The sequence below is a fragment of the Sceloporus occidentalis genome, unplaced genomic scaffold, assembly GCF_023333645.1.
Source record: "Sceloporus occidentalis isolate IW3139 unplaced genomic scaffold, rSceOcc1.0.p SCAF_134, whole genome shotgun sequence".
Taxonomy (NCBI): Eukaryota; Metazoa; Chordata; class Lepidosauria; order Squamata; family Phrynosomatidae; genus Sceloporus; species Sceloporus occidentalis.
In genome coordinates this window covers 877,059-892,186 of record NW_028317114.1, presented here as the reverse complement: position 1 = coordinate 892,186, position 15,128 = coordinate 877,059, and the positions used below count along the sequence as shown (strand labels likewise).

The 15,128-nt window shown below is 39.3% G+C and overlaps 1 protein-coding gene across 1 annotated transcript in view; it reads right to left on the bottom strand.

Annotated features, from left to right (window-relative positions):
* LOC149281345 (cadherin-23-like) overlaps positions 1–15,128 on the bottom strand; it is a 389,535-nt gene that overhangs the window by 237,104 nt on the left and 137,303 nt on the right. Inside the window, exons 10-11 of the mRNA XM_089499393.1 lie at positions 12,263–12,375; positions 6,665–6,853 (exon numbers count right to left, since the gene is read on the bottom strand). Of these exons, the coding sequence (XP_089355519.1) occupies positions 6,665–6,853; positions 12,263–12,375 (302 nt within the window). The remainder of the gene's footprint in view (positions 1–6,664; positions 6,854–12,262; positions 12,376–15,128) is intronic.

Sequence of the window (15,128 nt, the reverse complement as noted above, 5' to 3'; positions counted from 1 at the left end):
ACTTTATATATATATATATATATATATATATTAATATTGTTATCGAATTTTTCTGTCCAATTTTGGTGTGTTACTTACTTTTAATAAAGGTGTGGTTAACACACCAAAAATGAACAAAAAAATATAAGTGCTAACAGCAATCTCACTCCTATCATGCTCAGGCAGCCAGTACATGCTGGAACCTGAGCATGATAGGAATATGATTACAGCCTCCCTATGCCATGCTATCCCCCCCACACACTTACACATCCATGCTATCACACACACACTCATCCACAAACATTGAGTTTAAACTACAGCATAACACCCATCACACTCACACACTTACTAATTCACTCTCACAGAAAGTTTTCCTACCTTTTCTCTGTCACTGTCACTTTTCCTCCTCTTTGTTATTCCTCTTCTGTGTCCTCTCCTTCCAGTGCAGTGGAGGCAGTGAGCAGACCTCCCGCTCCCTTGTTTTTTGTTAAGATTTTTTCAAGGATCTCCCTCTAACCGAGCCTGCACATCTAGCGGCGGACATTACTGTCCGTCTCTGGAGGGGTGCTGTGCACACAACCAGTAGCAGACCGCCCCCCCCCCCCGTTCTGTACGCTACTGGTTGTGCGCACAATTTTTGTTCGTGTGCGCTCCCTCTTAAAGCTATGTGCGTGCGCACAAGCGCACAGCTTAGAGGGAACACTGATTCTCGCTGAGCTTATTTTACAGAGGCATGAAAGTGATACACAAAATAATGTATTAATACAATAGGAAACAACTTTTAAGGATCTTTAACCTCTTAATGACAAAGCACATACATGTACGTGCTCAAAATGCATTGTTTTCAATGGGTTTAGGGACTGCCCATTGTCCTTAAGGGGTTAATGTTGTCAGGGGCAAAAAGAGCTGCTGTTCCATTTGCAGTGTTCTCAATGCCCCTCTAAAATGTTCTAATAACTGGGCAATCACCATACAGTATGGGGACTATGGCCATACTGTCATATACGGTAGAAGTAAGTGAGTTAACCCTAGTATGTCTAATTGGTTTCCACCAAACTCCTAGTTTACTTATCATAAAAACGCCCGTCAAGGTAATTTAGCATTCTGTACTAAACAACATTTAATGCGTCTTGGATCTAGAACGTAAGCTTGAATACCCAAAAATGTACTGAAAGCGTAACAGTATTTTCTGAGGTTTTAAAGAAAAATATACTGATATATTGATATCTTTCAACAGGATTTTTTTTCTTCCTTACAAATGTATAGTGTGAAGCCATTAAAGCAGAATACACCACTCAAAAGGTGCACAGTGCTGACAGATACACAGCTGGACAGCACACCTTTTTTCTTTTAACGATCTTTTGCTATCTGTACTTTTTTTCCTTGTTGTCTCTGGGTCTTGATTCTTCTCGCTCTACTTAAAATTTTCCTAGGAGTTATCTCCTCAATTCCATTTATGCTGGTATAGACAGGATCAATCTGAGAGTGACTAACCTCGGCTTATCTCTGCTTCGTGTGATTGATTTTTTTCTCTTTATGGGCAATTTGCCGATGCATTCCATGTATTGCAACTTTTTTTCACGCCACCCTCCTCCCCACTGATATAAAATTATAATGCAGTTCAATGTGTCTCTGTGACATCTCTCTGAATGCTTTACTAACTGGTGTATGATGCAAGGTTTTGTGCTATTAGAAGCAATGATATACTGTTATGAGATATACAAATTGCAGAATGCGATGCTATATAATGAAATCACTGTAATTATTTTAACAAACAAATGTAGCATATCAGAGTGTAAATATTGAAATTACTATTAAGGTTCAGTAAGATGAATTGCCATATCTAGCAAAAGAAATCCTCAATTTTATTCCATTTGGATTCCTCATTTCTTGAGAGGTCATAATATTCGGGTGGGGAATCCCAACAAAGTGTTTGACATTCTAATTCACTTTAAGAGTGTCACGGCACAGTGTACAGAGGAGACACCGAAGTTAGGTAGGACTGGCAAAGGATGGTCCAAAGAGCAGTGGTCAGGATACTGGAGAGCAGGATCGTCGTGGGAATAGCCGAGGTCAGGATACCGGAGAGCAGGATCGTCGTAGGAATAGCCGAGGTCAGGATACCGGAGCGCAGGATAGTCGTGGAATAAGCCGAGTTCAATAACAGGAAACAACAGGAACGCGTACTGGGAAGGCACTACCGAGATAGGCACGACCATCAGAAGGCAATGTCTCAGAGTTAGGAAGTCTTTTAAATAGGCACAGGGAATAAGGCACTAATTGGAGATTTCCCGCCAAATATTCAAAGTGCCGTTACGTCACTTCCTGCGCGGCCATCTTGTGTTTGGCGATTACGTAGTCTCCCAATATAAGTTGAGGTAGTACCTGCCGGCGCCACTAAGTGGTGCGAAGAAGAAGGACCCGTCTTCTGGGAACGTATCGTGCAGGTAGGCGGTCTCCCTCTTCCTTGCGGCGGCTGCGGCTGCTGTGTAGAAGCAGGGGGTCTCCCCCTTCTTCGCGGCGGATGTGGCTGCTGTGTAGACGCGGGGGGGTCTCCCCCTTCTTCACGGCGGCTGCTGCTGGAGCTGCCGTGCAGAGACGGGGGGTCTCCCCCTTCTTCGCGGCGGCTGCTGCTGCTGGTCCGAAGCGGGGGGTCTCCCTCTTCTTTGCGGCAGCTGCGGCTTCCGGACCGAAGCGGGGGGTCTCCCCCTACCTCGCGGCGGCTGCGGTTGCTGACCGGAGGGTCTAACCGTCGGGTATGTGACAAAGAGATTGTATGTCGGTTCAGCGATTATTCTCTTTTCCTGTGAATAGTGTACTCATGTAAACTATATAGGAGAGATAGAGCTTTCTTTTGATACTATAGTTGGAAAATTTAGACCCTAACCCTAACCAACATCATTAATCTATCTCTTTCATCTGGCATATTCCCATCCTCATTTAAACATGCTATCATCTCTTCCATTCTAAAGAAATCTTCCCATGATCCCACAACTCCATCACACTACCGTCCACTTTCACTTGGCATCCAAACTGCTGAAACGATTAACGTATAATCAATAAAAATAACTAAGTTTCTTTCTACACATTCTCTCCTTGACCCTCTACAATCGTATTCAGTCCACAGCATTACATGGAGACCGCACTCACTAAAATTATTAACTCACTAAAATTAACCACCTACTAAGCTAAAACAAAAGGCCACTTCTTACTACTCCTGGACCTCTATGCAGCCTTCAAGATAGTTGACCACCCCCTCCTTTATACAAACCCTTCATTCCCATGGTGTCTGAGACACCGTTCTTTCTTGGTTCAATTCCTATCTCTCTGACTGCACCTCTAGTGTCTCCTTCACTGGAACTGGTTCCACTCCTTTACCACTATCTGTTGGTGTTCCTCAGGGTTCAGTTCTTGGGCCTTTACTATTCATTTCTTCACTTGGACAACTCATATCTTCCTTTGGCACCATAATCTCTATCTCTCTTCCTCCAACCTTTCACCGTCTCATCTAACCCCCGGCTAACTGATTGACTTTCTAAAATTGCATCATTGATGGTGTTGCATTACCTAAAGCTCTGAAAGACTGAGCTTATGGTTATACTGCTATCCCATCCATTCATCAACCATTCATAACTCCTGACATCTCTATCACCATCCAACCAACTGAATTGGTGTCACACTTGACACTGCTTTCTCCTTCATTCCTCACATTCAGTCCCTCACCAATTTATTTACCTGACAAATATCTCTAGAATTCACCCCTTCTTCTCACAAGAAGCTACCAAAAAACTTTAAACTCCCTCCTAACTGCACTCCCCATCTCTCATCGTTCTTGCTTTGATCAAGCTGCACTGCAGCTAGATTAATGTTTCTCTTTCACAGCTTCTCATCTGCTGCTCCACTATGTCAATCACTCCATTCACACCCCATACCCTTCAGACCTACCAAGCCCTTAACAACTCCCTTATACATCTACCCTCACAAATATGCCCCTAACTGTCCTCTTTGTTCCTCTCATGACCGCTTCCCACTCCAACATTTAGGATTTCACCCATGCTCTAACCCTTCTCTTGAATTCCATCCTGACTCGGCCAGCTCCCCATCCAAGCAGTCCTCCACTGACTTGATTGTAAGCTTGCAAGAGCAGGGCCCTCTTCTACATTTGTACCAGTTTTTGATTCTTTTTTTTTAATTTTTTTTTACTTATTCTGTTGTAACAGCACTAGAGCATGTATATAGATAAGTGTAATGTAAATGATGCTTGGAACAACCTGCCTGTCGAGTTCCTTAAAAACTCCACAAGTGTATAGTGAACAATTGATGTTCAGTTTTTTTTTTTTGCAACTATAATTATATACCTTTACGATAATGACTGCCCAGCCAATAAGTCATAATTCGACTGTAAGAGCTTTTCCTCTAATGTCATCTCTATATCCTGGTATCTGTTTTCTCTGCTTTGATTGTAAATTGCTAGCTTCTATAGAAACTTTCCATGGAGCTTTGTCAGTTACATATACTGCATGCATTATTAAATCCTCATGCTTTCCCCTCAGGGTTTTTGCGGATAAATAATAATTACTACAATCCTAAATGATGATTTCAATTAATATATATATATATATATATATATATATATATATATATACCATACGACCCTGATTATAAGACGACCCCCTAAAATTTCAATATTTCCTACCCTATAGGAAAAAAGTTTTACTACTAAATATTAATTCACATGTAAACTATTTTTTCTTATTTAATAAAAACTATGATTGAGAAAAATGCATTTTTTGTTTTTATTTCCTTTATTTGCCAACCTGCACCCCATTTGTGCACATCTGCCCCCAGATATGCCTTATAACCCGTATATGCCACTCTGCCTCCAGAAATGCCTTATACCCCCTATATGCCACTCTGCCTCCCTGATATGCCTTATACCCCCTATATGCCACTCTGCCCCCAGAAATGCCTTATACTCCCCTATATGCCACTCTACCCCCTTCTGACTTACTAATGCATCCCTAGACTTCATAATACATCCCCCGTGCTTCAAACTCTGGTGTCTAGTGGGGGCAGCCGGTGGACGTCTATGCAATGCGCGTAGACAACCTCTGCTGCCCATTAGTTCCACCGGGCTTCTATGACTGAGCACTGGAAGGTCATATCATGCCGGTTCTCCGTCATAGAAGCGCCAGCGGAAGTTCAGCGGCTGCCAGGGAGGAGGATCCAGTTCCCCTGCAGCGCTGCGGGGGATCCTCCTCTCTGGCAGTCGGTGAACGTCTGCGTGATGTGCGGAGACAACCTCCGCTGCTGCCGGCACTGCTGGGGCTTCTATGGTGGAGCACCAGGTCATGTCACACTGGCGCTTCGTCATAGAGGGCCCTGCCGAAGTGCCGGCAGCAGCAGAGGTTACCAGAGACGAGGATCCAGGTCCCCTGCAGCACTGCGGGGGATATGGATCTTAGTTTTATAGTCAGACCTCTATTTGAATATAAGACGAGGAGTATTTTTCAGAGCATTTGCATATACACACACACAGGGACATATTTATCTTCGCTGAGGACAGTTATTTCCTTTTGATAATTGAATTGTTACATACATACTATGTTTGATTGTTCTCCATTTACTGACCATGACTGGATTTAGTCAGTTCCACTGATGTACTGTACTACCATATTTTCTTCTTTGGAACTTGGTTTAAGTAAGCTTGATGTATGATTCAGCAAATGTAATTAAATGTGTTGAATGTCCTAATCTGTTTTAATGGTAGAATGAGTATCAGCATCTTGTACTGAACAGGCATTTTCATGTTCCTAAAGTGTTTCTAGTGGCAGAAGCACCCCTGAGATTATTAACTACACTTCAAAATCAGTTTTAGAGTTTTAAATTTTCAATGTGCTGCATTTTACAGACAATAAACTGACAATCTTAAATGCTGTTGTTAACTCAGCCACTTGTGTGAAGTTGATAAGCACAAAAGCATCTGGAATTACAAAAGGTGTCTATCACTTATATGTGTTCACATTTTCTGGAATCTATGTAGTCTCCTACTTACAGAGCTTTTGGTCTTATAAACTCCATGTGTTGACAGTGTAAGGATGTGTAACGCAATACATTTTTTGTTTAATTAACTTTGCAAAAATATTAGAACTAGCTATAATAGCACAAGAGGAAGATTGGTGGGTTATTGTACTTGCAAACACTAGTAGTAGACAAAGGTAGACCTACCAGTTTGCCTCCCCTAAGAACCTTCGGTGAAAGTTAGTGGTTAACACTAGTGATGTTAGAATACATTTTTGCAAGACTAACCATAGACAATGGGAGCTTTTTCTGAAAAAAAGTAGATATCACATGTCTTGTTTTAATGTGGTAATGGCAGAGTTCAGAACCAGTGGTTTGCTGTACTCAGCAAATGGGACACAGTAATCCTCTGGCACTCGCTGCAATAAAAACATGATCATGTGATTATGTATCATGTAATCCTATTGGGTGACCACAAAAACGTCCTCAGAATTAGTTCTAGTCAAGATTATTAAACGAATGGTCCAATCATCTGAAGGCAAAGCTGCACTGATATCTATTAATGTGAAAACCACCTTAATTTGCTTGTACATGGGTGCTATATGATGCACATATAGAAAAAAGCAATGCTGTGTGAGTGTATTAAAAAACATTCAACCCATACCTCATCTTTATCGTGCACTTGGATATACAGAGGTAGTGCAAATCCAACCTGTGCCAGCTCAGGTATACTGACACTATACTCTGAGCTATTAAACTGTGGGGCATTATCATTGATGTCAATCACCAAGATGTTGAATGTTGTAGTCACAGTAGCATCGGATGGGCTACGATCATCCAGCAGCTCAGTTCCCTAAAATAAAAATACACAGACAAATAGTATAATAATTTTTAAAAAAAACCTTATGCAAATCAAACATAACCATTGTTTCTTAATAAGAGGTTAATAAGAGTTGCAGTCCAACAACAGCAAGAAATATATTTTTAATACAGATTAATAACAGTATATGAATAAACTATTTCATGTTAGATAGTAATTTTCCTATGCACACTAAGCATGCATTGCATGTATTGCAGCAAAGTAGTTATTTGGCACAACATCTTCCCCATGCACACAGAGTTTGCCACAATTGAGTAAAAACAATCCCATATTGACTTCAAAATTGCAGCTTAAAATGCTTCTAGTGTTTAATATATTTTATATCAAGGTACTGAACACTTTAATATGGCTGATATAAGCCCAGACCCAATGTTTGTATGCCAACTGTAGTGATGGCTTGGTAGCATCTCTGGTGATAAGCAATCTAATTGGTGTAGCTTGGTATCAAGAGACCAGGGGGACCTATCTTGTCTACTTTTCAGGTCTGCTTCCTTTAAAGGTTAGATCAGTTGTTGTAAGATGTGTCTCCAAGTCTGTCTTTTTCCAGTTATGAAGCACCAGCATAAGCAACTTCATCAAGATGTACAGGCAGTTGTGCCCCCTGGGTGTAGTTGCAGATAACCTGAACAGGGGATGGTTCTACACATTTCTGAAAGATAGCACTGGTTATTTAAAAAAACTGTATCCTTTTGTCATCATGTCTTTCCAAACGGCATTCAACTAGAACAATTAATTACTCAAGAAAACAACGAACGGCAAATAAACCAGGCAGGCCAACCGTCACCCTCTGTCTAGATGTATGACCAGATCCTTAAACCATTTTTAGAAACTGTTCCAAGTGGTTACTTCTGTTTATCCAAGAATTCATAGGAGGGTGATGATGTATTAGGTTGTTTTGAAAAATATGCTTTTAAACAGTTTAATAACTGGTAAAAAAAAAACACATTCAGATAGAATGTTGTATTTTTTTTAATAGAATAAAGGATGTTTCATTGGTATCTTTAATTTTAAGGTATTGTCATTACGGAACGGTATGGTACCAGATAACTAAGTATACTATATAATGTTTGCCTTCCTTACTTGATTCAATGTTTATGAGCCGATATGAGAAAACCAAAAATGCATTTATAAGGCAAAAGTAAATAATAACAGCAAATGATATATTACAAACATCGACAATATATTTAATTACTTAGAATTGTTATTGATTTTTTTTCTTCAGGTGAAAGTATACAAACAATACAAGGAAAGAATGTCAAAGTAGGTTAAATTACAAACCCACAAAACAAGTACAAAATGAAAAGAATAGGATTCTCCCCATGCTCTTAGAGCATTAAAAACATAGGCGGAATGATGCGGCTTCTTCCCTTGGCACATAGCAGTGTGGGTCAGTGGGAATCCTTGAAGACATCAACTGCCCACAAGGTCGAACGCCTCAAAAGGCTGACTAGTCATATGTGCATTTTTATTAGGGGTGCCAAGGGATGTTCATAAGAAGGGGCTTAACAGTATTCCCACCTTTCCTATTTTTCTCCATGCTCCACTATTTTCAGCATACAGTACCCTAAAGGGAAGACACCAGACGTCTATGTCTATAGGTACTCAAAATATAAATCTGGTCCTGGATGACCTGAAAATTACTTAAGCTACTTATGTATGTGCTTTTATTGCAGTTTACTTTAGATCTTTTTTCACATATCACAAATATTTTTCTCAAGATATTTTTCCATCCACAAAACACAACTACAATATCACAATAAGCTAACAGAATCTTAGTCAAATAAAGGAATCCACAATACATCGGCTCTCAAAATACTATGTACACTTCAGACATCCATTACCTTTCGTTAAGGGAAAAGTAAATTGAATAAAAAAAAGTAATGGAAATCAACCGTTCTCTTCTTCTTGATCTGACAAACTGGTCATTGTGTAGACAAGACCTTGTCAAAGGTAACAACGACTTTATAAGAAAAAAAGGCCTGTCACGATTCTCTGTGTTCTGTCCCAAGCATGAAGATGGAGTTCCTTCTGTTTTTTCTTCTCATTCCAATTAAAGAAAGAAATTGAAAGATCTGGCCACCTGGAGTACTTCTATGATGATAATAGTGTATCGAACGAGTGAAAGAGGCTAAAAAGATTCTTATAGGAGGTCAAGTGCTGTAATTATGTGTCACTCTCCAGGTCTGTAAGAACAGTGTATCGTTAAGGACTGACAAATGATCCATACACCTTTGGCATAGCCCGGGCACTGTCCCAATCAATGAGGCCGCTAACCAGCAGCTGATCTGCAGCCAGCTCCACAATCCTATACCAGGAGCATTTCTGTATGTTCCCAACCAAAAGGCCAACTCCATATTGATTTTAATTAGAAGCCTGTGATCAGATAGAGAGGAGCAACAGTTCTAGCTGAACATTTCAAGCAGTGGCACATTCGTTTTACGCTTCAGTGCCGTTCCAGGATGCAGGACGGATACCAATCTGCAATAACCGTATCGCTACAAATACGTTAAATGCTTATAAATTATGACAATGAGATATCCTGTGATAGCTTAAAAAGAGATTACATGGTATGTGTGATTAAAGTAAACCAAGTAAAGAAATGTGATGATGATGTTTAGCGAGAAAAGTCAATTAACAGAAATGCACAGCAAACCAGTGAAGTGTGTCAGTCTTTTTTTAGAATAAAGATTTTGATGTCATGATTAATACCTCTAATTTGTTTTTAAAATTAATTTAAAAAAAGAACCATTATTTTAAACAATGAAAATAAATTTAATGTGACATTAAAAATGTGAACACATTTTTGTTTTTATTTAGATCATGTGCAGGGGCAAAACCAGTTAGCGTGGTGAGACCAGCAAATTAAAGGTTGGCAGCAAGGTTCAGAATGGTAAAGCGGGGTAGGTCAAGTTTCCAGGAGATCAATCAGTTCAAAAAGCAAAGAATGCTAAGATTAACAGTGTAACTGTCACATCACCTTTACCTTAGGAGCACTGAAGTTCTTCGCTCTGACCTCCGAGCCCCTAGATAAGTAGACAGGGACTTGGATGATCCCAACAGTGTGAAGGCTTTGGTATATAATAGAATATAATAGACTCTTCGTGTAGATACCGAAGCTCAGTAGAATAGCTGTACACTTGTATAGTAAACTGCAGGTGGAATTCTTAGGCAAGTACCACAGGGTGCCAGGGGTTAATGCAGGAAAATGCATGGTCAGACACAGCCGGTGGTAGACACAGGTAGGGCAAATCAGGAACAGAATCAATAGGCAGGAGAGTAGTCAGGCAAGCCAATGGTGAATAACAGCAAAACATGAATCCAATATATCAAACGAGATCAGCAAGACCCCAATAGGGTACCTGTGCAGAGCAGTTTTGGATTTTTAAACAAACCGATTGTATGTTGCAACGGCCTTAGATAAGGCATGTTGAATGTTATCCCAGGGGACTGGTAGCTGGATCACATATTGGTCTACTGCAGGGACTGATGTTTCATTACATGGACATGACAAAGATAAAGATCAGCCAGTTTAGAAAAGCAATCCACCGCAACAAATATGACTGTATTTCCCTCTGAAGGGAGAAGGTCAACAGCAAAATCCATGGTCAAGCGGCTTCAGGGACAAGTAGGAACAGGGAGATACTGAAGAGTTTGTCAGGTCGGGAATGGGAGGCTTTACTGGTGCATGCTACTATGAAGTCTGTACAATCAGACTGTATTTCAGGCCACAAGTGTCTGGAGATAACATCCTCGGTCTGTTGAGCACTAGGGTGCCCCAAGAAGCGGAATGAATGAGCCCATACCAGAACATTGAATCTCTCCATTTTTGAAGCAAACATAGTGCTAGCGGGCCAGTTACAGTGGACAGGAACTCTAGACTGGAACTTCTGAATTCGATTAAATAATGTGGATAACAACTGAGTGGAAACAGATGCAGCAATCTGCAAAGGAGCACGCATCAGGTTGGATCAAAACCGGTGCTGAGGTACAGATTGTTTGCCATCCATCCACTTCTTAGTCATGGAGGTGAGGGGGCAGTGATCTTAGAATAGTCTTGATTATTTTTCTATAATAATTGGGAAACCCTAGGAAGCGCTGGGAGGGTCTTAGAGCCTGGGTTTGAGGCAATTCGGTAATTTCAAAACCAGAAGCCGAAATGATGTGTCCAAGGAAAGGAACACGAAAAACTTTTCTGACATGTTTCCAATGTGTACCCAGATCCGCCAACTAGATAAAAATATCATTCAGATACACTGTACATTTATTTTCTTATCCGATTAATCGAAAAAATAATCGGCCGACTAATCGATTATGAAAATAATCATTAGTTGCAGCCGTAATAAATAAATTCCAAGGGTCAATAACAGCAAAACATGAATCCAATAAAGCTAACAAGATAAGCAAGATCACAATGTGCAGAGCAGTTCTAGATTTTTAAATCCGGCACCCAGACTGCCCTGCCTCCTGCCACGCGTCACTGGAGCTCCTCCGGTATCCCCTTGCAGACAGGACAACGTGGCCGGACGTGAATGGCGCTTGTACACCTCTCTGGTGTGTTACTAATGGGAGAGCCATCGGCGTTAGATCCAAGAGAGATAATAAGGCTCATCTAATAGAAATCATCTTAAATCATCTACTTCAAAATAAGCATTTCCCTGAGCCTATCTTAAATTGTAATTTTGTATTTTTTACTAATCCTAAAATACCTTGCGTGATGCACACTCCATACATCAACACCAAATGGTCACCTAGAACATCTAGAATATTAGTTAAAAAGTAAAGGTAATGTTTACTTGCTCCTCAGGCCCAGACAGAACACTTGTGGAGCAGAAAGAAGTAGCATACGCCACTGGCTGCACTAATGTCATTAGGCGGCCACCAGACTTACAGTGCCAGGCTCACCGAAAACTTACCTATTCAAATTAGCATACAGCAAACCTTTCTAATACCATAACATATATATATATATATATTCTATGTACAGGGCAAATCAATTACAGTAATGAATAGCTGTTAAAAAGCAAGATTTGTAAGGTGTTCATGGATGATCACCATGGATGATGCACTTACGTTTGCTCCTCATGTAAGACAGTTCGGTATTACAACTGTTTGTAACAATTAATTAGTATTTAAAATGACACTATCTCTCTCGTTCCCTCTGAATACCTTGTGTCTTTTTACAACCCATCCCCTAGATTGTAAGATTGCAAGCAGACCCTCCTTACCTAATGTTTCAATTTGTCGTAGTTTGTCAATTCTGTTTTTTCAGTTGCTGGCACTACTTAGTAATTAAAAGTTAATTGTTCCTCTACATATCTTTATCTAATAGAGCCAATAAATCTAATACATATTTTTCGCATTGTATCGTATGAATTTTATTACCTTTACAGTTAAAATAAATCCAGAAGTATATAGAGGGTTCTCTCTGTCAAGTTGTCCATTCAGTGTCAAGGCTCCATTGATATAATCCAAAGCAAAGATACTGTTGGTGTTACCTAAAATCAAGAAATTATACAAAAATTGTCAGAATCCAATACATGGTCACTGCATATGTATTAAAAGTACAGTCTGAGTAACAGTGCCCTTGCTAGCTTTGATTAAATTACACATTTCAACAAATGTAGAGTTACAGAAGTTACACATATAATGTCGGACAGATGGAAAAAAGCAATAACCATACATAAATTACATAATACTGAAACAAGGTTAAATTGATATATTTATTGCTGCACTGCTGAGAAGTTAATGATTGGTTAAAAACATTATGAAAAAGTACAAATGTGTTCTGATTCAGCACTTGACTTGCTGGACAGCAACACAACTATTCTGATGCAGGGAAAGAACAAGATTTCATCAAATGCCTTTACATGTATAAAGAAAAACATGAAATAAAATAAGTTAGAAACATGTCCCAGTATAGCATACAATATCCACTTTTAATTATAAATCAGGATATTAATCTCTATATGATGTGTATTGTATTTTATCATTGTCAATTATCTTTTTTATCATGTTTATCATGTTAAGAACCTAATGTCTCCACATTCCAACTCCCCTATTAAAAAAATGAATAAATTATATATATATATATTATATATATGCACTTGGGGCATAAGAATCCCAAAAACAGAATATAGCATTGGGGACACTATTCTGTCAGAGGACAACAGAAGAGTGGGACTTAGGAGTAATAGTGTCTGAGGCAGGCAATGCCATAAAGCAGAAGGAAAAGCAAGCAGTGGGGAGGGTTGTATAGCAAAAGGCATTACTAGCAAGAAGAAGGAGGTGGTCATGCCATCTTACAGATTTCAGGTGAGGCATCACCTAGAGTATTGTGTACAGTTCTGGAGATACCATCTCAAGAAGATATACTTAAGAGAGGTTAGTGAAGGGCTACTAAGATGGTAAATGGTATGCAGGATAACAATTATCACAAAGAAGATTTCAATTTGTATAGCGTGGAGGAAAGAAGAGAGAGGGAAGATGGTAACATTTACATAGTTTTAACAAAGTACAATTTATTTCATAGGAGGAGACATGTTATAAAAAGAGATCAAAGTCTAAAACCAGGAGGTCAGTTGTTTAGATGCAATGCAATGGAGTTTTACTTTGTTGTTCTCATTTACTGCACCCACGCAAATTATATATTTTTTTCAGGATAAGAAGGGTTTTCTTGACATACTGTTATTTTGATCATCTCAAATAATCTACTATAAAACAAAACATGTTGAAAAACACTTTTTCTCACTTTTATATGAAAAAAATTGTTTACTCATCTACAAAAGCTAATGAAAAAAAACTGCGAAACAGATCAGTTTTTTTTGCTCTTTTTGGCAAGCTATAGAGCAATAACTACAATGTTTATCTAAAATTAGCAATAGTGACATTGTAACACTGATATCTGCCATGAATCCCTTAATTACTCCTCACGGGTACATTTCCAGAAGAAGACCACCAAGGGTATTTAACGTGGAGCATTTTGACACCGTTTTACCACCAATCTTTGCCAAAGTTTGCAGAGGTAGAAAAAATAAATTGGTGATTCTTTCACACAGACTGCAATTCAAGTACAAATTTACTGAAAATGTAAAGGGTTAATGAGAAACAATATGTGTTCAGCAACATTAATTCATTACATTTAACCTTTCTTTATTTAATGTATATATATATATATATATGTATATATATATATATATATATATATATATATATATACATACAGTACATACTGTGCCCTCCAGAGAGGAATCATACGGCGCCCTGGAACATTTTGTTGGTGTTGCTGAGGAAAGTAAGCTTCCTAAGCTCTTTCCAGTAGCAGGGCGCCCTCATATTGGAAAATGTGGGAAATGCGATTCCTCTGGAGGGCGCTCTTGCATATTTTTTCATATTGTTGATTGCTTCCTAAGCTCATTTCTTGACAATTGTCATTAACAGAATGTGTTTCTGTGACATGCCTGGCACGTCAATTGTTGCAATGGGTGCGAGTCTTTACATCAGGAAATATGGCCAGACTAGATGGGCCAAATGGTTCAGATTCAATGTTTGTATGCAAAAAAAGTGAAAAAATGGCCAGAGCACAGGATAGTATTAACCCTGTCCACCATCTCAACTATCACACATAGCTTTGTACTGCCCACACACATGAAAGTTTTGCACTGAAGAGGTTAACAACAGACAAAAGTTTTAGACTTGAGTACTAAAGGAATGAACTACACACACATATAAAAGTTGCACTTCAGCACTGAAAAGGTTAATTACAAACATATGAGAGTTTTGCACTGGTGATGTTAACATACACAAAGGTTTGCACTTCAGCGGTTAACTATATACAGGGAAAGGATGAAAAGACTGAGAGGTTAGTAGTTTGCTATGCTAAGAGCATTAGTTACAATGTATTGGCTACATTGTATCCAGTCTTGTCTGACAGAGGAAAGCAGTTGGTGGCAGCTGTTACATTGTATCTCACATTAAGGAGCCATCTATGCAGCTTTTACTGTCAGAGGGGGAGACCAGGCTGTTAGACAACAACCCTTTTCCTCTCAAAACCAGCTCTCAATAGTGACAAACTATGCTAATTACTGTTCAGACACACTATTCTTGATCCCTTAATAGGTATTCCATAAAATTCATTCACACTACCATAATGTAATGAATGACATGAAATCAATCAGAGACACATCATGTGTTTTGTTTTCATGTTACTCTTGCATTAACTTAGGCACTGATAACAGAGAGAGGGGAGGTA